Source organism: Plasmopara halstedii, assembly GCF_900000015.1.
Source record: "Plasmopara halstedii genome assembly, contig: Scaffold_2956, whole genome shotgun sequence".
In the NCBI taxonomy this organism is placed as follows: Eukaryota; Oomycota; class Peronosporomycetes; order Peronosporales; family Peronosporaceae; genus Plasmopara; species Plasmopara halstedii.
This window is the reverse complement of record NW_020189861.1, coordinates 1868198-1888696: the sequence shown is the minus strand read 5'-3', so window position 1 is coordinate 1888696 and position 20499 is coordinate 1868198. Positions and strand designations below refer to the sequence as shown.

At 45.0% G+C, this 20499-nt stretch overlaps 7 protein-coding genes across 7 annotated transcripts; 3 read left to right on the top strand and 4 right to left on the bottom strand.

The window, feature by feature from the left end:
• Window positions 1-199: 199 nt before the first annotated feature.
• PHALS_06489 (uncharacterized protein) lies at window positions 200-483 on the bottom strand (the record flags this gene model as incomplete). Its single annotated transcript, XM_024719783.1, has 2 exons — window positions 200-288; window positions 405-483. 2 exons carry the CDS (start codon window positions 481-483, stop codon window positions 200-202), a joined length of 168 nt encoding a protein of 55 aa, XP_024585047.1.
• Window positions 484-2272: 1789 nt separating this feature from the next.
• Window positions 2273-3325, top strand: PHALS_06488 (nad-dependent epimerase dehydratase; the record flags this gene model as incomplete). Its single annotated transcript, XM_024719782.1, has 1 exon — window positions 2273-3325. One exon carries the CDS (start codon window positions 2273-2275, stop codon window positions 3323-3325), a length of 1053 nt encoding a protein of 350 aa, XP_024585046.1.
• Window positions 3326-3799: 474 nt separating this feature from the next.
• Window positions 3800-6828, bottom strand: PHALS_06487 (TFIIF-interacting CTD phosphatases, including NLI-interacting factor; the record flags this gene model as incomplete). The annotated part of the gene is made up of 9 exons (XM_024719781.1): window positions 3800-3838; window positions 3904-4146; window positions 4219-4391; window positions 4455-4812; window positions 4872-5072; window positions 5135-5242; window positions 5320-5783; window positions 5860-5988; window positions 6051-6828. The coding sequence occupies 9 exons, from the start codon at window positions 6826-6828 to the stop codon at window positions 3800-3802; spliced, it is 2493 nt and encodes an 830-aa protein (XP_024585045.1).
• A 156-nt stretch (window positions 6829-6984) lies between these two features.
• PHALS_06486 (uncharacterized protein) lies at window positions 6985-8054 on the top strand (the record flags this gene model as incomplete). Its single annotated transcript, XM_024719780.1, has 7 exons — window positions 6985-7117; window positions 7193-7264; window positions 7335-7457; window positions 7524-7713; window positions 7795-7805; window positions 7877-7955; window positions 8015-8054. 7 exons carry the CDS (start codon window positions 6985-6987, stop codon window positions 8052-8054), a joined length of 648 nt encoding a protein of 215 aa, XP_024585044.1.
• A 230-nt stretch (window positions 8055-8284) lies between these two features.
• PHALS_06485 (translation initiation factor subunit k) lies at window positions 8285-9110 on the top strand (the record flags this gene model as incomplete). The annotated part of the gene is made up of 3 exons (XM_024719777.1): window positions 8285-8611; window positions 8687-8915; window positions 8977-9110. 3 exons carry the CDS (start codon window positions 8285-8287, stop codon window positions 9108-9110), a joined length of 690 nt encoding a protein of 229 aa, XP_024585043.1.
• A 238-nt stretch (window positions 9111-9348) lies between these two features.
• PHALS_06484 (u3 small nucleolar rna-associated) lies at window positions 9349-10893 on the bottom strand (the record flags this gene model as incomplete). The annotated part of the gene is made up of 1 exon (XM_024719776.1): window positions 9349-10893. The coding sequence occupies one exon, from the start codon at window positions 10891-10893 to the stop codon at window positions 9349-9351; it is 1545 nt and encodes a 514-aa protein (XP_024585042.1).
• A 7860-nt stretch (window positions 10894-18753) lies between these two features.
• Window positions 18754-18997, bottom strand: PHALS_06483 (uncharacterized protein; the record flags this gene model as incomplete). The annotated part of the gene is made up of 2 exons (XM_024719775.1): window positions 18754-18890; window positions 18985-18997. The coding sequence occupies 2 exons, from the start codon at window positions 18995-18997 to the stop codon at window positions 18754-18756; spliced, it is 150 nt and encodes a 49-aa protein (XP_024585041.1).
• Window positions 18998-20499: the final 1502 nt, after the last annotated feature.

The window sequence follows — 20499 nt, the reverse complement described above, 5'->3', positions numbered from 1 at the left end:
CCACAATTTGGCCAGCATTCCTATCGAGTTATCTATACTCTTACATGCAGTGTCTACAGTCACTAGACCTTATTTTTAGTTTTGCTACATCAGACTTCTCACGGTCGTTACGAAGGTCGTTTCACTTGTCACTTTGATAGAGAACGCAAAAAATCAGTGTTCTATGCGGGCTTGTCAGAACCGTATTACAATCACACACTCACGAGTCAGTTGGAATGGACGCGCTTCGATGCAACAGAGCAGTGTAACCAAACCATCCGCTACGGTTACGTTTACTCGGATTAGGAACTTTTTAAACTACCAGAAGAACACCCTACGATGATGAAGCTGGGAGAGCGCATCCAAAACCTGCCTCATTTCCGTTTAGGATGTACGGCGAGACTCTCGGGAGAGAGCTGACGTACCGCCACTTCCGAGGAAGCTCACGATCATGAGGGTTGAGCTCTTTTGTCGCTGGTTGATGAGCAAATGAGGGTCAGCCATCACGTGGAACACTTTGTGTATCCAGCCCTGCTTTGGAACGATTTGACCCTACGCACCTGCGGCCTTTGACCCTTTTTAATAAATAGACAGAGTTGTCCGTTGCAGCACGCTTCCCCAATACTGAGTGCTGACCAACCAATCGTATGGTGAGTGATACTCTCGATCGTTCATTCGTACAGATTTTTCATGGATAAACGAGGCTGCAGTTCAAGCGCAAATCGACAATCTACATAGAAATCTGCTTCACTGAAGCTGGTTTCCAAAGCCTTGAGATAAGTAAGACGACGTGTTTTTTCACCCCAATGCACAAAGTGAGTACGGAACCTATCAACATTCTTGCAACTCATAATACAAGGTAGAACATTCATGGCAGGGTTTTTCTACCGCTGCTTTTCGAAGCATAAGCGGTATTCCCGATGAGTATCGACGTGTGGGGCAAGGAAGCCATCGCGAAACGACAATCGTTTCGCATGCGGTGTGAGTAGAGGTTCCACATGCATAGGCGCGTACGGACTTTGCCCAAGTGCGGCGAGTAACATCAAAAAGAACTATTTTTCAAGGACGTTGCGACTCTTGCACTTGCACTTGCAGGCGGGTAAGCGGAATCCTGGAGTCAGATTTAGATCATTCGACATGAGCTGAACTTTGATGTAATCTTTGCGGCAGGGTGTCGCAACACTTCCCGCCGTAGCGAATGGTGAGTCGTGCCGAAAGAGGCAAAGCGTAAAATTTGCCTCATTCTCGACAATCGGCTGTGCCGTATGTCTCACAAAGAGGGCGTCTAAGAGCTGCTTAGGTCGCTCATGTTTTGATCTATTACCGAGAATATTCTTAAAAAATCGTTGACCGCACCAGAGGTACGAGACATATGACGTTATCAACATTTATACAACGTATAAACGTGGAAGCGGGTAAAGCTGATAGGTTCGTTGTGCAACAACATTTTTAAGGACCCACCCCGCACGCAGGCCTTATTGCCTGCATACCTGCCCTCGCTAAAGTTCAAGGGGATGGCTTTTAGACTTCTTTGGTGACTGACATGTAGAATGGAAAGCAATGAAAAAATATCATACACTAACTAAAGTGCCCTCCACTACACCTAAACAGCACAAACTGGAATATAACATCCACACCATATGAATTGTAGCAGCATGACGCGTGGCGCTTGCTGTCAAGGATACCTCTTTCACTGACAGGTGGTCATACAAAAGGGTCTGGGGAGGTATAGAGATACTAAAATCTGCTCTCTGACACCAAAAAATGGGTGCTATTGAGCAATATTTCATTTCGTGATGTAACTCTGTCGTAGTCCCATATGTTGGTGAACAAAAATGAGTAGCAATATTTCATACAAGCTCTCAAGGACCCGCACAAACTAAATGTCCGAGTGACTCACAGGTTACGAAGGGTGAGGAAAGTTTCGTCGAGACACGTCCTTACCGTGTCGATTTGTCGGCGGGTCGGTAAGACAAATCATTTTACGCTTTCGACCAAATGTTTCAAGGTAAATTTGCTAGCTCTCGATTTTGCAGCTCTCATACATGTATCATGGATTCTTTATGTCTGTCTGCTATGTTGCAAAGCTCTCTTTTTGGTCATGTGTGATGAGTTTCATTCTTAGATGCCAGCTGCTTCGAAAAAGGCTATTGTTTCGACACGAAGGCATAAAGTCAATACGAGCTTAAGATCACGAAAACCATGTCAGTCAGTCAATGGCATGCAGCAGTAACGGAATAGAGGTCTTCACTTCTCAATTTTGAGACTCGGTCCAACCTAAGCCTCAAGGACCATGGCTCCATCTCCATTCGAAATGTCGGATGTTCTATGTACTGTCAACGATTACCTGTTCCAAGCAACTACACGCCGTCGCATCTGCGTGACTGGTGCTGCTGGTTTTATCGGTTTCCACACAGCCAAGGCCCTGCTCGCGCGTGGGGATGATGTTGTCATCGTGGATGAAATGAACGACTATTATGACGTTAAACTCAAACAGAGTAACCTCGACTGGCTCACAACTACTTACCGTGGTCGAGTAAGCGTGTACATCGGCAATCTCTGTGACGAGAAGCTGGTGCGTCGTGTGATCAAAGAGACGAGACCTGAAGCCATGGTGCATCTGGCGGCTCGCGCTGGCGTGCGTTCTAGCATTGATAACCCACTCATGTACATTCACGCCAATGTTGTGGCAACAACGTTGCTGCTAGACGTGTGCCGCGAATTCGGCATCAAGAAGTTTGTATACGCTAGCAGCAGTTCGGTGTACGGCGGTAGTATGAAGGAAAAATTTAGTGAGACTGATATTGTAGACTTTCCCGTGAGTCCGTATGCCGCGACCAAGAAAAGTTGCGAGTTGCTAGCACACACATACCACCACCTATACGGCATGGACACTATTGGGCTGCGCTTTTTCACGGTGTACGGGCCACGAGGTCGTCCAGATATGGCTCCGTTTAAATTCATGGATCGTATAGCGCGTGATATCGCCATTGACCAATACGGCGACGGTTCTTCGTCGCGTGACTACACGTTCATTGATGATATTGTGCAGGGCGTCTTGCTGAGTCTGGACCGTGGTCGTGGTTGTGAGGTGTTTAATCTAGGTCGTGGCACACCGGCGCTGCTCACTGAATTTATTGCCATCATTGAGAGACTTGTTGGTAAAAAGGCTAAGATTAACATTCTGCCTGAACAGCCTGGTGATGTGCCTCGAACGAGCGCAGATATCTCGAAAGCGGAGTGTCTGCTAGGGTACAAACCAATAATTTCGCTGGAACAAGGGCTGGCAATGACGTGGGAGTGGTACTCAAAATTGTACACCGCTGGCGCCACTCGGTCCTTTTAATGTGTCTTTTCATCATCGAAAATGTGGTCCTGTCGTGTGGAAGTGTTGCATAATGAATGTTTTTTGTAATGTTGAAGCTTTGTTAAATTTCCTGACCAGACAGGTGTTGCATTTTCCGAAAGTTCGATGTCATAATCGTAGTGGTTATGAACAAGAAATGCATTCCACTACCACAAAATTTTGACGCAATAACCAAATTATGTTGCGTTGTAGACGTGCAAAGGTTATTGCTCCAGTGCCGCTTAACAGCTCGTTGCAATTCGCATTAGCGAATTCGATTAAGATATTTTGTCTGTACCCTTTACCATTTCGCGCTAATTTAAAAGGATTGGCCTTAATAATGTACTTAAACCTTCTTTTTATTGCATCTGTCCAGGATAGAGAGGATGCAATGATAGAGTTAAAATTAACTTGCCTATTTATATATGCGGGTCAAAACGGTGAAAGGCAAAGGCTACCCCGTGCACCTTGTTCTTAGAAATTACCGAGGATATCAGCTTCAAGGTCATCAAGCTAGTCGTAACAAGTAGCACAGATGATTACAAAAACGCAAAATAGAATGTTGTAGAAAGACGGACCTCTTCCTCCTCCTCGTCTAGGCTTCCAGGTTCCTTGTCAAGCGTTTTCGAAAGCACTCTTTTCAATCGCTTTTCGTCAGGCTGCTTAATGGTAGCTTCGGATTCCAGAGACCGTTTACGTTCGTTTATTCGTCGATAGACAAGCTGGTCTTTGACATTTGTCGATATTTTTTTGCGCCTTTTTTCTTTTTCGCACTCAAGCTCCTCTGCCTCCATAAGTCGCAAAAATGCATCGTCCATATCCTTATTATCAAGCAAGCCTCGTGATTTTGTCAGCTTTAATTAAGTAATGAGAAATCGAGGGCTTAACCATACCTTAAGTGGATATGCAGGACAAACAGGTGTAGTTTTCGCTACTTCAGCTTTCTTTGTATTCGCGCTAACACATGGTTCGCGTTTTGTCGCGTTAATTTTGAGCAAAAAATCAAATGTCCCTCCAGATGCCACAACACCAGTTGCATGGCCAACACTGCTACGAGGCCTTCGAGCTACTCGAGACTTTTTCAATATTCTCGACTTGTGAAATGAGCCATCTTCACAACAAGGCTTACCAGTGTCGTCCATAAAATTTGCAAATGAAACCTGCTTACTCCGTTTAGCATCTTGCCCTTTTCCCTTACAAAGAGTGCTAATAATTTTCTTTTCTTGACCATCAGGATTTGTACGAATAGCTAATGAAGGCTGACCACCGTTGGTATTATCATTGGCGTCTGTGAAAGAAGCGCTCTGAAATTCCCCTTTTGGGATGGTCACGCTCGTATGATCTGCCAACTTCTCGGTCTCCGTTTTCATGTGCTTTACCTTCCACTTGTCCGCAAGAAAACCCTGCTCAGAGACTCGAGACCATGAGCGAGCACATTTTACAATCCAATCAGGGGTTACGATGAATACCCCAGGAATCTTTTTTGCCTACAATTCATGAAGGCATCGCTTACTTGATCCAGAAAAGAATCTCTTAGTTTACACACCTGAACATATTTTTGCGTTCCTAACCGCTCTGGATGAATCACAAGATGCGTCAATGGGAAATTAGTGAGCGTCATACTGGGAATGGCTCCCAAATCCACTGCGAGACGCCACAGATAGTGCGACTCGTAGCATTGAGGGCCGATAATAGGGAATACTCCACTAAATACGATATGCAAGCCTTGCAAGATTGCATGCTTTTGCTAAAAAGCGTCATTAGCGTTAGACTATAAAAGATATCATAGAACTAAGCACGTGAACTCACCGCGCTCAAAATTGCCTTAGCATCGCGACTATTGCTAGCCAACTGCTCTTCAACTGTTGTTCCTTGCATTCCTTCTTCATGCCCAGCATAGAATTTTTCATGCACTCGCTACAAGTAAAATTGTTTGGATAGCTTCGCTTACTGCACAGTTCATCGAGTAGTTTTGGGCATTGCCCATGTATTACCTGAAGAATTGTGGCAGCTTGCGCAAGATGTCTGTCCTCGCTGTCTTCAGCCTCAGAATCTTTTACTCCTGCCAATCCTTGCCCGGATGCGTTATTAATCTCGGATGTGCATTTAAAATAGTGATATGGCTCAATCAGAAAGACATTTCCTTCATTTTCCTTCCAAACATCGATCCGATCATCAAGAACAAGGATCATAGAGTCGTTACACGACGGAAATAGCAGCTTCAGCGACTTGTGAGGCATATCGGGAATGTCTGTGCGTGCTACAATACGGTTTTTGAAATAGGTTTCATGCGGATCGATGATCTTAACAATCTGCTCCGCGTAAAGTCTCGTGCCATGGGTGTAAATGAATAGATCGTACAGCGCTGAAAGGTTTGTCAGAAAGTCGGCCAATCCAGGGCGAAGCTTTACTACGTGCTGCTGTGCAAGGCCCGGAATAAAGAAGAAGTATATATCATCTGCTTGCACAAGGTATATATCCGCCACATATTAGCTTACTGAGCTGACAGCTCTTAAACAATACCAGCTGCCAACCTGATTGAATAATTTTTTCTGTGACGTCATCAACACGCACAGCATGCAGCAACGTGTGATCAAGATCAAGCACCAGCGACAATTTCTTCGCACCAAGCTGACGCCGAATATTATCCGAGTCAAATTTTCCTGATCATATATTTAGCTATCACCACAACTTAAGCTCAAATATTGTGATGCATGCAACCTACGTGCTTCCTCGGCATTCAGTCGAATTACTTGACCATGAGACACCACACTCACACTCCCCGTGTCTTCGTTTTCTTCGTTGTCCTCCACAACTGCCAGGCACATTAAACAAGTACGACCGTTTCGTACAGGGTGAACACAATACTCAACAAAAGCCACTGTCCGTCTAACAGTCTCTACAGCTTTGTCATAATTGATCAAAAACTTATCCGACTGATCCTTGGTCAGAAAATACAGTCGTCCATTGCACGGGGCCTGGATCAGTCTCTGCGTGCCTTCTTCCAGACGCCCTGCACATCCAATCTTCTGTCCTGCATACACCTCTCCACCAGCGTTGACATCCCATTTAATTAAGTCCCATGAATCTATGTCACAACTAACGGACTTGCGTCGAATATGGGAGCGGTCATCTTCTCTCTCTTGCTGCCTGCTTACACTGTCCTGCTTAACATTTCTATCAATGCGTTGTGTGTTCTGTTCCTTGTTTGTCGATTTTAAAAGTTTTTTTTTTTTATTCTTCAGTATCTCCTCATTTTTTGGCTTCTTGTCGCCATCAACAAATGCTTCCGCCTCAATGCGACTCTTCTCCACCTTTATACTACCAGTCTCCTCCTTCATCGTTTTTGTCTCTGCGTCAGTATTATCGACTAGGATGTCATCAGCCTCCATTTTCTCGCAGCATTTGTTCTTCTCCACATCCACTTTAGCCTGTGCGTTGTCTGTAACCTCTTCCGTCTTAGTACTCGCTGACTCTTCACGCTTTGAGCAATTTGTCGCCATCGAGTGTTTTGATCAAAGAGAGCTAAATGTACAACACCCCCTCACATTCGTGTAACCTTCTTCTTACTACTTACTACTTTTTGAGTTGAAGAAATTCGAAAATAACGCTGCTGTGCAGAAGACGAGAGTGCGGAAGTGAATAATAGCCCGGATCACATGACAAAACCATGGGATGACGACGTTGACGGTGCTTGGGCGCCAGGCAAGGCGCCAGTAAATGTACTTACGACGTTTCTTAAGTGCGTTCATGAGCGAGACAGTGTTGGAGCCGAACAAGCTGCTCTAGAGAGTATGAAATACAGCATTAATATTTTTTGGAGCCGAGGGATGAAGTCTAACTTGGCGTGTTTGATGTCCAATGGAGTTTTAAAGACAGAGCCAAACAACCTTCTCGTACGAGATCTGCTTAATGTCATAAAGCAGCAAGATGTTATGGGTGGGTCCGAAATAAAGTCTTGACGCCGTTGAATCAAGTTGATTCTGAGTTTTGTATGTTTGTTTGGCAGATGCAGAAGAGACTCAATCAATTAATTCCGAATTTAATGAAAATTTAGAGTCGGAAGACGACGGATCGGATGAAGTAGACTTCGATGACTTGGGTGAAGACGAACACAAGGGAGATATTAAAGGTAGATGCTGATGTAAAAGGCAATATTTAGAAACGTTTTTTTTATTCAACTCGCAATTCCGAATAGTACATAGTTGCAGAAAAAGTTCTTTTGCAAATGGTATGAGCGACAAAGGACAAAGCAGTTTGGAAAGCGAGACTCTACTTTTATCAACACTAGAAGTGCGTGTCAACAGAGCTTCAGAAACCAATGTTATTCGATGTACTGTAACTGATCAAGTGCATCGATTGCATTTGACAAAAGCGCTACCCTGCGGGTATTCTGCATGAGCTTATGCAAAAGTCATTATTCACTTTTTTCAGTTGCTAGTTGCCAACGATTACTAACGTATACTCAGAGAGAATGAAGGTTGCACCAATCACTCAATAATTTACAATTAATCTGATGCTGACCTCTCCTGGCTTGATCTTGCTGAGAAGTACAAAAGGGTGCTGCAACTGCCGCGAACGGCGAATATCGAGTCGATACGCGGTCTCTTCAATCCTTTGAAAACCACCCGTACGTGTATTTAAGTCTGCGCACCGTCGAATCACGATGACTAATTTACAACGATCAAGGGCGGCAGAAGTTGATGATAATGCTGACACTTCGATATGAGGTGTGGAAAGTAGCACCGTCTTTCGTTTAGTGTTACAGCAGCCGCTTCTAACCTTATCCTGCTTCGATTGCGGTCGGGTCAGGGATGAATGTAACGTTAACAATTCTACACCCATCATGCTTGCTTATTGAGAACTAAATTTTTTAAATTAGATAGTTTGTACACCTGTTAAATCGCATACTGATGTCTCCCAACCAATCAACCAGAAGGAGCAATTCAAGTATTTAACATGCCAGCCTTCCAGCAGCAAGCAATCGTGGACTTCATGACGACCAAGTATCCCACGACTACGCAGCAGCAGCTTCAAAGTGTGCACAATAATCGAGGCTTCTGCGATCTGACCAATGTCGAGTTGCTTGAGGCGTACTTAGCAGAGCAGCTGCAAAACAAAACCGTGGACATCGATGCTAATCTGGCGTTGCTCAAGCTGTATCTGGTTTATCCCGCTACGGCTAACGCTACGGTTGTGGCCAAAATTCTAGCAAAGGGAATAATGGCGATACCCTCAACCTTCTTTTCCGGCGCCTCCACGATGATCCCGGAAAACATTCGCGAGGTACGATTCGAAGAAGAAAAAAAAGAATATTGATTAGTTTCGAGTGACAGGAATAACACGATGGTCCTCTTTTAGGATGCAGTTGTGACGAAAATGCTGCGAGCGGGTTTTCTGCTTCAATCGTGCTTATTCGAGGATTATTGGAAAGAAGAAGTTGCTCTTACCAAGGAGTTGCCAGGTTTTCTGGATTCGGTACGCGCCTTTATTCTGACAGCCGTTAGCCATAGCCACAGTGCCATCTCTATTGAAGTCTTGGCAGCAAAGATTAACGTTTCTAACAAGCGGGTACCGGAAATAGTTGCTGGTACGTTGCGTCGTTATACCAGTATAATTTATAAATAATTGATGTTTTGTTGCTCTCGCAGCCGAGAAGTGGACGCTTGCTGACAACGTGATCCAAATAAGCCCGAATGAGGAAAATCAGATGCAGGCAAAAAAAGTTCAGGAGAATATCGAGTTCGAGGACGTGCTTAATGTCATTCATGTCCTCTGTAAATAAATGTGCTGCATTATTTGATGAATGATGGTGATCAATAAACAATCTAAGCAAATTCGAGCTTCCGCTTCGGCAGAGCAGAACTTGACTTACTGAATGCTCTATTTTTGCGTATGCTGCTTTGTTTGAGCTTATTGATGTGCAATTAATAACGAACTAATATGGTTCGGTAGCCGCTATTACTTATACAAACGTGTATATCGCACGTGGTAAGTTTTTAATGTCATATTTGTGTTCCGCTCTAACCGCTGGCATTCACACAAACAGTCCCGTCGGACTGAGCAGCCATGAGTGAATCCATCATTCCCACCATGCTTAACACCTGCTTCTGTACGCGTACCTCCTCCTTAAGCTTTTCACAAAGCTTTACAAACAAGCCGTCAATGAGCATTGACTGGCTAAGCTTCGGTGCGTACAAGTCGCACACAATTGTGCACACGTGAATCAGCAGTGATGCATACTTCGGATCAGTCACATATTTGATTAAAAAAGCCAGCAAAGGCTCGAGGGATTCCTCATCGCGTCCTCCAAGCGCACGCTTCAATCCAACACGCAAGCGAAGCTCTTCGAGTATGCTAGCTACAACGACAGGCGAACGAGTGTCCAGCGCCTCGTTTAGCGCTTTCTTGTACTCAAATTTTCGCAAAGCGCGATCGTACGGCTGTATCCGCTTATGACGAGAAGTGGCCACCGTGTAATCTGCAGCAGTCGGCTTGGAGTTCTTGCCGCGCAAAAAATACTTATAGCTTCCACCACGAATGATAGCCTGACGAGTCGTTATGTCATTCTGCTCGACCCGTCTGACGGTGCGACGACGCACAGCGAGGATACCATCCACCGTGCCAGCAAGCAGGTGTGAGTTGGTTGGTAACATGCCGAAGGAGAGCACACCACTTTTGTACTTAAATCCATGTGTAAGCTCGTATGTCTTCACATCGTAAATCTTTAGGTGCCCATCCAGCGAGCCCGACATCAAGCGCGTACTCGTTCCGTCCAAACTTAGGCTAGTGATGGTTTTCTGGTGGCTTGACAAGGAATGCAGCATTCGTCCGCCACTAAGAATATCCCAAACTTTAATTACGTTACCACCGGCCGAGAGTAGCAGACTACCACCCGGCATGATCATGCACGCCTCGACTGGAGCACCGTGATCCAGACATATGATACTCTTGGACACTGTTTGGTCCGACGTGCGCAAGTCCCACAGCTTCACCGTATGGTCGTACGAACCCGTAGCCCAGACATTGTGGGACGACGGACTTATAGCTGATGAGCGCACATAGTCTGAGTGTTCTCCTAGCAGAGTCAGAGGTTTACCAGTGGGCAGGTCCCAGTACCGAGCAGTTTTATCATCCGAGCATGAAAGCACATGGACGTTGTCGGTTGAGAATCGGGTGCTACGAACTGCAGCTGTGTGACCCTTAAAGGAGCGCAAAATGGCACGCGTATTTATGTCCAGCACCTGTACGAGCGGAAATTCACCGCCGGCAACTAATAGTTTACCATCCGAGCGAAACGTTCCAGAATATACGACGTCTCGAAAGCGGCTAAATGTTTTCACGATCTCGTTTGTCGTGGTGCTGTAAAGGTGAATGCGAGTTGAAGACGTGATAGCTACTTGGTGCGGCGCCACGGGCGACACGTCAATATGCGTAACAGGGCCAACTTGCTGAAATTCTTGCGGAGCATAAAATTTTTTCCAATACAAGTGCTCGGCTGATTCAACTTCATTTGCCACTGGGAATTGCTTGAGCACCAGTCGCTTGAATTCGCCGCTGGTTGCCATCCAGAACTTTTGTGAGCCAGCAAGAGAATATTTGTGCTTTTCCAAATATTCTTTTTGATTTTCTTAATATCCATACAATCAAACATTAACTCTGATTGGCCGAACATAATGGCCATTAAAAAAATACTAGGGACCACATCGCTAATTGCTAACTCTGTCCGGCATGTTCGCTCGGGCCTTCCGTCAAGTAAACGTAACTTTCGAAGCAACGGATCTTCCGCTTTAGAGCGTTTCAAGTACTCTGAGATAATAACACATGGAGGACGGCTGCGTATGCCTTGTCACTTTAAAAATTTGCCCTCCTTTGCTCTTACTCAATTTTAGTAGTGAGTCTAATTTAAATCAGGATTTGATTTGTTGAATTATATATACGCTCTATAACGCACAACAGCTCACGTATCCCACCTCCACGGCCTCTGCGTACACATATGCAAGCTTTGCACAATCGCACACGAGTATGTATGTACAGCATGACACGGTATACACGGTAGAAACCATACCTTGTTACATCAACCCGAGATGTGAACCACACTGTGATTTACATCTTGTCTACAACTGAGAAACATTTGCATGTACACTATAATGCGGTGCGTACTCTGTTATACCTTCGTCCGACAAGATGTGGACCGCAATGAGGTTCACGCATATCTTCAAGACATTGCGCAAACGTCGACGCTTAACGAGTACTCTTCGTGTTAATGTTTAGCTCGACCTACTTCCATCTTACAGACCTGCTCTGTAACTGGAATGGCCCGTCTGTATTCACGCACTTACTGAGGAAGACTTAAATCAGTTAGCACGGTTCACCGCGTGTTGCTCACTCCTAGGGAGCCGTAAATGAGGAAGAAAAGGTGAGAGACATTCATTATGGCCGATAGACCTTAAACCGCCCTAGGCATCCGAATTGGATATAGGATATACAACTACGCAGGATATATAGTTGATATTGACCACACAGATAAGTATGTGGCTCACTCGACATGTGCGATGGGACTGGTCCCATTTCACCACCACCCCACTCAAAGTGGGTTTACCCACATTTTCCTCGAGCTTTCTCTAACTCTGAGACTTGGTGATTCGTTATCCCACACAATACAAGCCGCATCGAAGACAACATGCGCCGGGGACAAGCGCAGAGCAAAGCCACACCTCAATCCGAGCATGCGAAGGGGCCTTTGCCACCAGCGAACTTGAATGATCACCCAATTCCAAGTCGAATGGCTTTTTTGCACGTTGAGCTAAAACCTGGCATCAAACGACCAGCTTGGGCGGATGACAACTGCTATGGAGAGCCCACCGACGAGTTTGATCGTCCAGTGTGTTTGCAATTCCGTGAGATTGATCGTCGTCACGAATCTTACGACTGACGTGGTGGTGCCACTTTAGAGTTTGACGAACTCTTTTGTCGAAGTTAAGCTTGAGTGATGATTCTAAGTGCATATTTTCGCACCTTCGGACCGATTACACGGGCTAGAGAGAATCACGAAGTCGCATGTATGAACCGTACATCCTGCAATATCATCTAGATTCCGTCGAGACGATCGGATCTAAATTCTGGACTTGGGTTCGTGCCAACAAATCCGTGGATGCCCATCATTTTCAAAACGCGAATATCACTGCAGACTTGCTAAGATACGTGATATGCACTTCTGATTTGCTCAATTCACAGCGCAGGATCGTGTACATTCCAGTATCGAAGATACTCGCGAAGTACGTGTGTTCGTTAGTCGAATCCACGACGAGAGGGAGAGAGAGAAGTGGGAGGGACGGATCCCTTAATCGGGGTCCATCTTTGGCCCCGCATCAAACACAATACCTTTATAGGGACAGTCGAAAAGAGTGCGACTACGATGCTCCCACGTATCCTCATTCGCTGTATATCCCAGCCATTTTTTCAAGAACTCTCTCCGACCGCGGACGTTCCTCTCTACCACCACGTTCATAGCATGGTAGAATTGATATCTTTATCCATTGAGAAGCGATGGGAGGTGCCCGTAGGGGGTGCTCCCTCTGTTTCTTCTGAGGCTGCTACACAATATCTGTCTGATTTGGAATTGCGATTGACGAAAGCAAAAAATCTTCATTTCGTGGTGCACCGGCAGATGATCGAGATGTTTGATTGGGTGTCGAGGGCGCAGAAACGCGTGAAGGGTGCTTGACGAGTCGTCTGCGAGGTCCTCGATCTCGCATAGCATCCTGAAACTAGCCTGGGGATGCAATCGAGAATCGGATTTGGCGACTGGAGCAGGCTCTGCAATTTTTTTCCTCTTGCTGCAGCTGCTACCGCTGATGATGCGTAGCCTTCCGCCAAGCCACCTCGGTCGAGTTTGGGTGGATATGCTTCTCGTAGTAATCGTCAACGCGATCACCAGCTGCTTCGTGTCGATATTCCGAGACTCGATCGTTCGTTTGGTTCCAAAGTTCACGATGATATTCGCGAAACTGAGGTGGATGCTAAGGCGACGACGCCAAGGTGCTCAAAATTTGACCTCGTGCCAAAGATATGGCTTTGAAATCGTATAAAGCTGCGTGATATCCAAGTTGAAAGTCGATAGTGTAAGCATTGTCATGGCATGACACTACTCGGAATAGACAGAAGAAGAGAGGTGATAGCTTCGAATTTACCAAGAATGAGACCGCTTCGTTTGATAGGTTCTTATTGCTAAGAAGTGCAGGATCTGCAACAATAAAATGCATTTTTTTCTTGACGATCTTGTCTATCTGCGTATTTCTTTTGTAAATATTGTGCATTGGTGATTGCATTCCGCACACGTGTGATCACGCTCACATGACGCATTATGAATGAGATAAAGGCGTCTTTGTACTTGCGCTTCACTTTCGCATCATTAATAGTATCGATTTGAGATGGAACGATTGCCGAGCACCTCCCCCACTTACTTCAGAGACATCACCCTTCGCACAAAGCGGTAATTGCGAGTGTCGCAAGCCGTTCTAAAAAATGGCGTATGAATGAACCTAATTGTTCGTTTCGAACTCGACCATTTGTAAGATTGAGCATCATCTGCAGGATTTTCTGCACAGACTTTTCCCGACACGTCACTGACCACTCGGTTGGAACGTTCTGTTTGCCCATCGTTCTCCCGGAGTACCGCTGTGGACATATCCAGAGGAGTGTCAAGCTTTCAAACAGTTCGATTTAAAATCTTTTCGCGAATTGTGTATCACTATCACCGTGATTGCGAAAATCGTGATCAACGAACAATCTAGCCGAACCATCAGCATCGATGAAATCGCTCAATGGAACGATGCAAACCATCTTTCCGAGTCTACGAGTACAGCATTGTGACCATCGACATTATGTGAAATAGAAGATAAAGTCGATTGCGGTCGACTTTCAACAGAACAGGAACAGGGAGACTCTGTAGTGGCGCTTGCGTCTGCCGTGCGCTCGTCACGCGCTAACAGACATCGCATGTCTTCACGAATCGTGCAATCCACTTGTACATTGCGGGGCCATCAATATTGGGCAGGTAGGTCTTCTGGCGGTCGAAGTGACCATATCATGCACCTCGTACACGACCTTGTGCTTCAATTCATCGTTCTGGGGAACCACAATTCATGGCTCGTCGCATGTGCAGCTTAATTGACAGGAGACCATCCTTCAATTCATAACGATGCATCCATGATTTCAAGCGACCAGGAAGCTTGTCATGGGGTTTCTTACCACTCGATGAGAGTGCCTTGATGATCATATCACACGATGCATCCTTAACATACACTCGATGTGTCATATCGAATACATCGTTTTCGATATAGCTGATATAGGCTCGCTCATAATCAGGACGACGTTTTCGGTTCGTACGCGACCGTGAAGCTGTATTCTGCGAAGAATGACAACCAGTGAGTCATCTGCTGTGACAAATGACGAGACGGAACTGCACATCGCAAGCTGGTGTGATCCGGGTAGAGGACAAACGGGGTTAAGCCTAATAAGTGAACACGACACTTCGCCAGAGCATAATTCATTGCCAAAAGCTCCTTGACGTGAACAGGGTAGTTCTTTTCTGCTGACGTTAGCTGTCACGATTGAAACGACACGACACGATCGTGTCCTTCTGAGTCCTTATGCAATAATACACAACCGATTGCAAACTCAGAAGTGTCACACGCACACACCACGCTATACAGCTTCGTATCATCTAGTAAAGCAAGTAATAGTTCTTACATCAAGCTGCTCTTGGACTGAGTAAATGTTTCTTCACACGTCGATGGGCACTCCCGTGGTACGTCCTTCTTCAATTTTGATAGTAGGTGCGACATTTCCGCGTAATTATGCGAGAAGCGATACAGGTGATTGGACAAAACAAACCATTTACTCCTATTCTTTATACTTCGTGGGGTTGGCCTATCCACGATTGCTTTGACCTTTTCAGGGTCTGCACAAATACCGTGTTCATCACACATAACAACCGAGGATCCGTACTTCGTGAGCATTGAAAATACACTCTGCAAGATTTGTTTGCAATGAATGCCCACGCATTCATTCTAGCACCACACGAATGAGGTTCAAGTGCAATTTCCGCGGCAGATCTGCCATCTTCGTCCTTCGAATGAGCACAAAAATCGTCGAAGTATGTTTGTGCGAAGTACCGCAATGGTCGAAATAGATATAAGATCAATCGATTTGATGTTGCTGGAACATTGGATAGTCCTTGTGCACAAGCGACTCCCATAACATACCGGACGGTGTACAAACAGCCGTCAAAGGGATGTCATCCTCCCTCAACAAAATTTGGTGATATTCATCGACTAAATCAAGTACACTAAACTGTGAACAGCCGGACATTCGGTAGACGAGGACGATCTTACGTGAAATCGGTGTTTGCGCGGGAATAGTCGGCGCACAAAAAACGTCGGCGCGCTGTGAGGGGACTTTCCCCCTCACCAAACTAACAGCTTGCTTTTGAGCAAAGTATTCATCGATATCCTCACGCAACAGTGGCTACTGTCTAAGCACTGAATCGTTTGAACCAGGTTCACGATCAAGTTCGTGTCGAATTCCACGTCCGGGTGGAAGACCAGAAGACGGCTTCGCACTAAGGACACCATCACTGTATTCCAGAACAAGTGGATAATAAAATCCGGTTGGGTTTTCAAAATAGCAGAGCTTTTGCGTGATCCTTACGCTGTAGCAATTCTTCGAGAACCGAATTATTCATGATTGATGATGAGCGTAAATCCGCTGAGTCGATTATCGAATCTATCAACACGACCTCCGCAATGTCATTGATGTCGTGTAAGAAATTATCGTAAGTGAGCTACACCAGCTCTTCCATCGTCGGTCACGGTGTCAAAAAACATCTGTTCTGGTAACTTCATAACCAGTCGTTGTATCCACAACGCATAGGCCAGAATATTCGCATACTATATTTCCGTCACGGGAAGTAGTACGCTGGACTAACTCACCTGCGGACTCAACCGCATCCAGAGCGCGGGTATTAGTACCGCAATTCCTTCACATATATATACTCAACCAAACAACGGATGGGAGCATCATATTTGGTGTCAAGTATACCCACTGAACCACAATCCGACTCGACGACTGTATTAGTGAAATTATTGGCATATCCAGCTGCAGTCGATTCCCTCGACTTTCTATTACACATTTGTTGGCACCATTCTTCTGTCTTGAGGGGGGCAACAACCGGCATCTCTGCCTCAAAAACTCTTTCCGTTGGGCAGATTTCCATGCTCGCCAACGATAAGTTTGTATTCAAGTGGCCAATGGCTAACTCCGGGTACCACTTGATCTATCGACACACTCCTGGGTGAACTACCGTGGTCACTCCATACGACTTTTATCTTCCCGATCGGGGAAATGTCAATTACATGACATATAACAATGAAGTGTGGATTATTACCAGCAGCATACGACTGCCGAGCGCTTGAGCGCTTCTTCTGGTGCATAGTCAATGTGGTTTAGTACTCCCAAGGGTTTCACCTATGACAGGAGAGCTGCTCTCATTTTTTTTCGAACGCCAATCAACCCCATTGATCATGCTTCTCAAGCCACGGTATGCCTAGATCCAGGTTATACCGTTTGTCCACCTCGAGGTCTGTAAGATTGCATTGCGTGAGGACTACTGTTAACGTCAAACAGTGGTCAATCAGCCAATCAGATAGAAGCAGTGATTGCTAGTACTGGAAATCTAAGATTAATGGATCTCAACGCGGTGACTGTCCGAAGGCAGCAAATTCTCTGCTATGAATGTCAGCAGTTTGGTCACACCCTCTGTGATTGTCCACGTGGAAGATGAACATCTTAATGGTTCTTGTCGTAGTAATTCCGAGCAACGTGGTACCAATATCACGCGGCGATCGGGAAACGCCGGCACCCAGTAGACTTACGGCGGTCTACTGGGGCAGTTATAAACTTTTTTGGGTGTGGGGGGTAGAATCACTCACGAGGCTTTAGACCTTGAAGAATCGTTGTATTTCGTTGACGACACGAGTCGAGGAGGCCTCCTCGTGGTTACTTCGAGTGTGAAGGGTTACAGTCGTTGTTTTAAAGTATTGGTTGACTCGGGCGCGTCGCGAAACTAGGCGCGGAAGCCAAGTAATGCTGGAAATAAATCATTGCTTTCGAATGTACTCGATAGAAGCAATGCTTATCTCAGTGAAGTTGGCCACTGGTGCGGTAGTCATCGCAAAGAAAAGCATGGGTTTTAACTATAGTATGAAGACTTTGACCGTAAGGTAGTACTCACATTGTTGTCGGGCCCTGGCGGAAGACTTCAGTCTTAGGAGGACCATAAGTGAGTCTTTACATACACACAGTAACCATCACTGCCTCTGGCAGTGGTTTGTTTGCCATACAGGAACGAAGCTCACGAAGCTTCTGTACACAGGTCGTTTACTGTACTGTTGTCTTGGCGGCATGACAAGAACTTCGACCATTGTCGAGATTCCACATTCGGCGAAAGGGACAACGATTTTATGGCCTTTTTCAACTCGTTTCATGTGACAAAGTAGCCAGAGCAATTGACTCCCCGTGTCATTTCGCATATCCATCCAAATGCAATATGGCAAAGGTAACTTGACTGCGATCATCACGAATTTGAACCGTCGCGATAGCGATGTCTATTTCTCCTTACCAAAACACAAAATTTTCGTCTTCATTATTGTAAAAGCTTTTAACCTTGATTTTCACGAGACATTTCGTGAAGGAAATCACCACCACTTGTGGTGAAGGTGACGGAACATACATCGGGATGTTCCGAATTTTTTAACTATCTTTGACCATACGCAGCCAAATTTGCTATGCGTTGATTTATCGCTTCTTGAACCAGTTGGAGAATTTTAAAGACCGCGTGATCTTGGATCTAAGCTTGCAGCTTCACCACACACTCCAATTACAAGTACGCTAAGAGCGAATATTCCTCTCTGTTGATCCGAAGGAGACTACCGTCTATGGGGTCCAAATTATCCATAGATGAATCCATCTAAGTAGTCGGCGTTGGAATGATTACAAGTGCTACCAAGTTTACCCGCCCGTATACACGCACTTAATGATGAGGGATTAAATCAGTCGACAGGCTTCACCGCGTGTTGATCACTCCCAGTGAGCCGTTGGTTTAGGTGAACAAGGAGACAGAGGTGAAGTAACATCTAATATGGCCAACAGGCTTTAAACCTCCCTAAACTGATAAATGGTTTCAATTTATATATAACGGAATTGAGAGATGTACAACTGTACAGGATATATAGTTTGCGTTAAGCACACATAAGCATGTAGTTCGCACAACATGTGTAATGGGACTGACCCCTTTGCACTACAGGAACTAAACATTACCCCGCGAGCGGTCTGTCGACCGGCGCTTTGTGAAGGACCGGCCTTTCTTACAGCTCAGTGAGCGATATAACGCTGGACGAAATTTGTGGTACTCCTGTATATATAACACTAGCGGGACCACGACGCTGCTCGTCGGCAATGATTCTAACATTCTCACTAGCTACATATTGCAACTCAAGTACCCCTTAAAATTGGAATCATGCCTTGCATTAATAATTTTCGATTCCTCGATGGATGCTGGCTGCACGCAAATGATCTCAGATAAAACGTTGCTGTACGGAAGCCTTTCATGATCACAGTATTTTCTACGAAATGCGACAATGCATCTGTTGACGAGAGCACTAAACTCTAGGATTTAGGCGAATAACACTTCTTCTGTCAGGCTGTAAATACACTTGCGGTAAGCCAAATCAAACGGTGCAAGTATTTGCAACATCTATTGCTCGATTACTTTCCGATGTGGATGACAGTAGCAAAGTGAATACTTTAACTCAAGCGGCCAAGAACGATGAAATTGTCGAAGTTTATGAAAGCGTCTCAAGGAGAGCCACAATAGAATACATATCGATAGATTGTCAGCAAATTGCTGGGACTGACAGGCTTGCCATGAGCAATAAACATGCAGTAAAAATTTGACCCCTGACACGTCTCTCAGGTGCTCATATAACTCCTTCCCGCCTGTACACTTTAGGTCACCAGTTTATAGAACACAATTAGCCGTCGTTTCGTTATCTATATGAGAATTACCTCTCGAGGAATATTCTGTAGGTCATACTGTTTGTGAGATACTCATCAATAAGGTAAACTCACAAGTTGTATCTCATGCAGATACGTGCTGTAATACAGCAGATTGTGATCTAAGGGTCACGGTGAGCGTGCCATTTTATACGTTTACTATCCAAACTACATTAGCACCTAAGCACGAAGCTCACAAGTAACGTGGTGATGTGCCGCGATCTGTTTCTACATATGAGATCGAGCAGATCGGGCTAAACAGGTGAGGTCTGTAATACGCGTGGGCTTTTAGATTCACCTACACCATTGGTCGACATATATATAATGAATATGTTATGCATGAATCTGTCACTGATTTAAAATAATTTAATTTGACTTCTATCATATCACTTTTGAGATGAAGAAGCACTTGACACCTGCTACTTGAAAAAATCTTAATTTTATCCAACGCAAGACCTTTGAGATGTGTCTGTTAATGCAGAAACTAAGTGTTGAAAGTCTCCTATGCCAAAAACACTCTGCTGCGTTTGGAAGTTATCGCGGTCTTGAGAAAACTGAAATATCGTGATAATAAAAATTTAATGTGAAGCCGTTGCACTGCGTATTATTTTTTTACTAAGGCCCGTAAGTGACTATTGCTTGCCTAAATGCTTTACATGCAACAAGCATGCACTTGTTAGACGCATCTACGAGTCGAAGCAAAACTCTGCAAAAGAGCGCCAAAAGTCCAGACCGCAGCTTTGATGCGTTAATCCTTTTAAATGTTCAGAAAGTCAAGGTATCTTTTTTGAAAACAAGATCTCTCGATCGCAGTTCATTTATAGTGCGTCGCGCTTGGCTCACGCACAAAAATTTAGACCAAGTTGCGGTGATAACGAGGCTGTATTATGTTGGAAATCAATCAAACATTAAATATCGCGAGTACTTGCACCAACTGATCAAGATAGGCGCAAGCGGTCTACGAGTTTATCTCCTTGTCAAAGGATCAAAGGTGCTGGTCTAACATCAAGAGTAAAGAGCTTTTTTAAATCGGTATCAATTACCAAATTTATCATAGG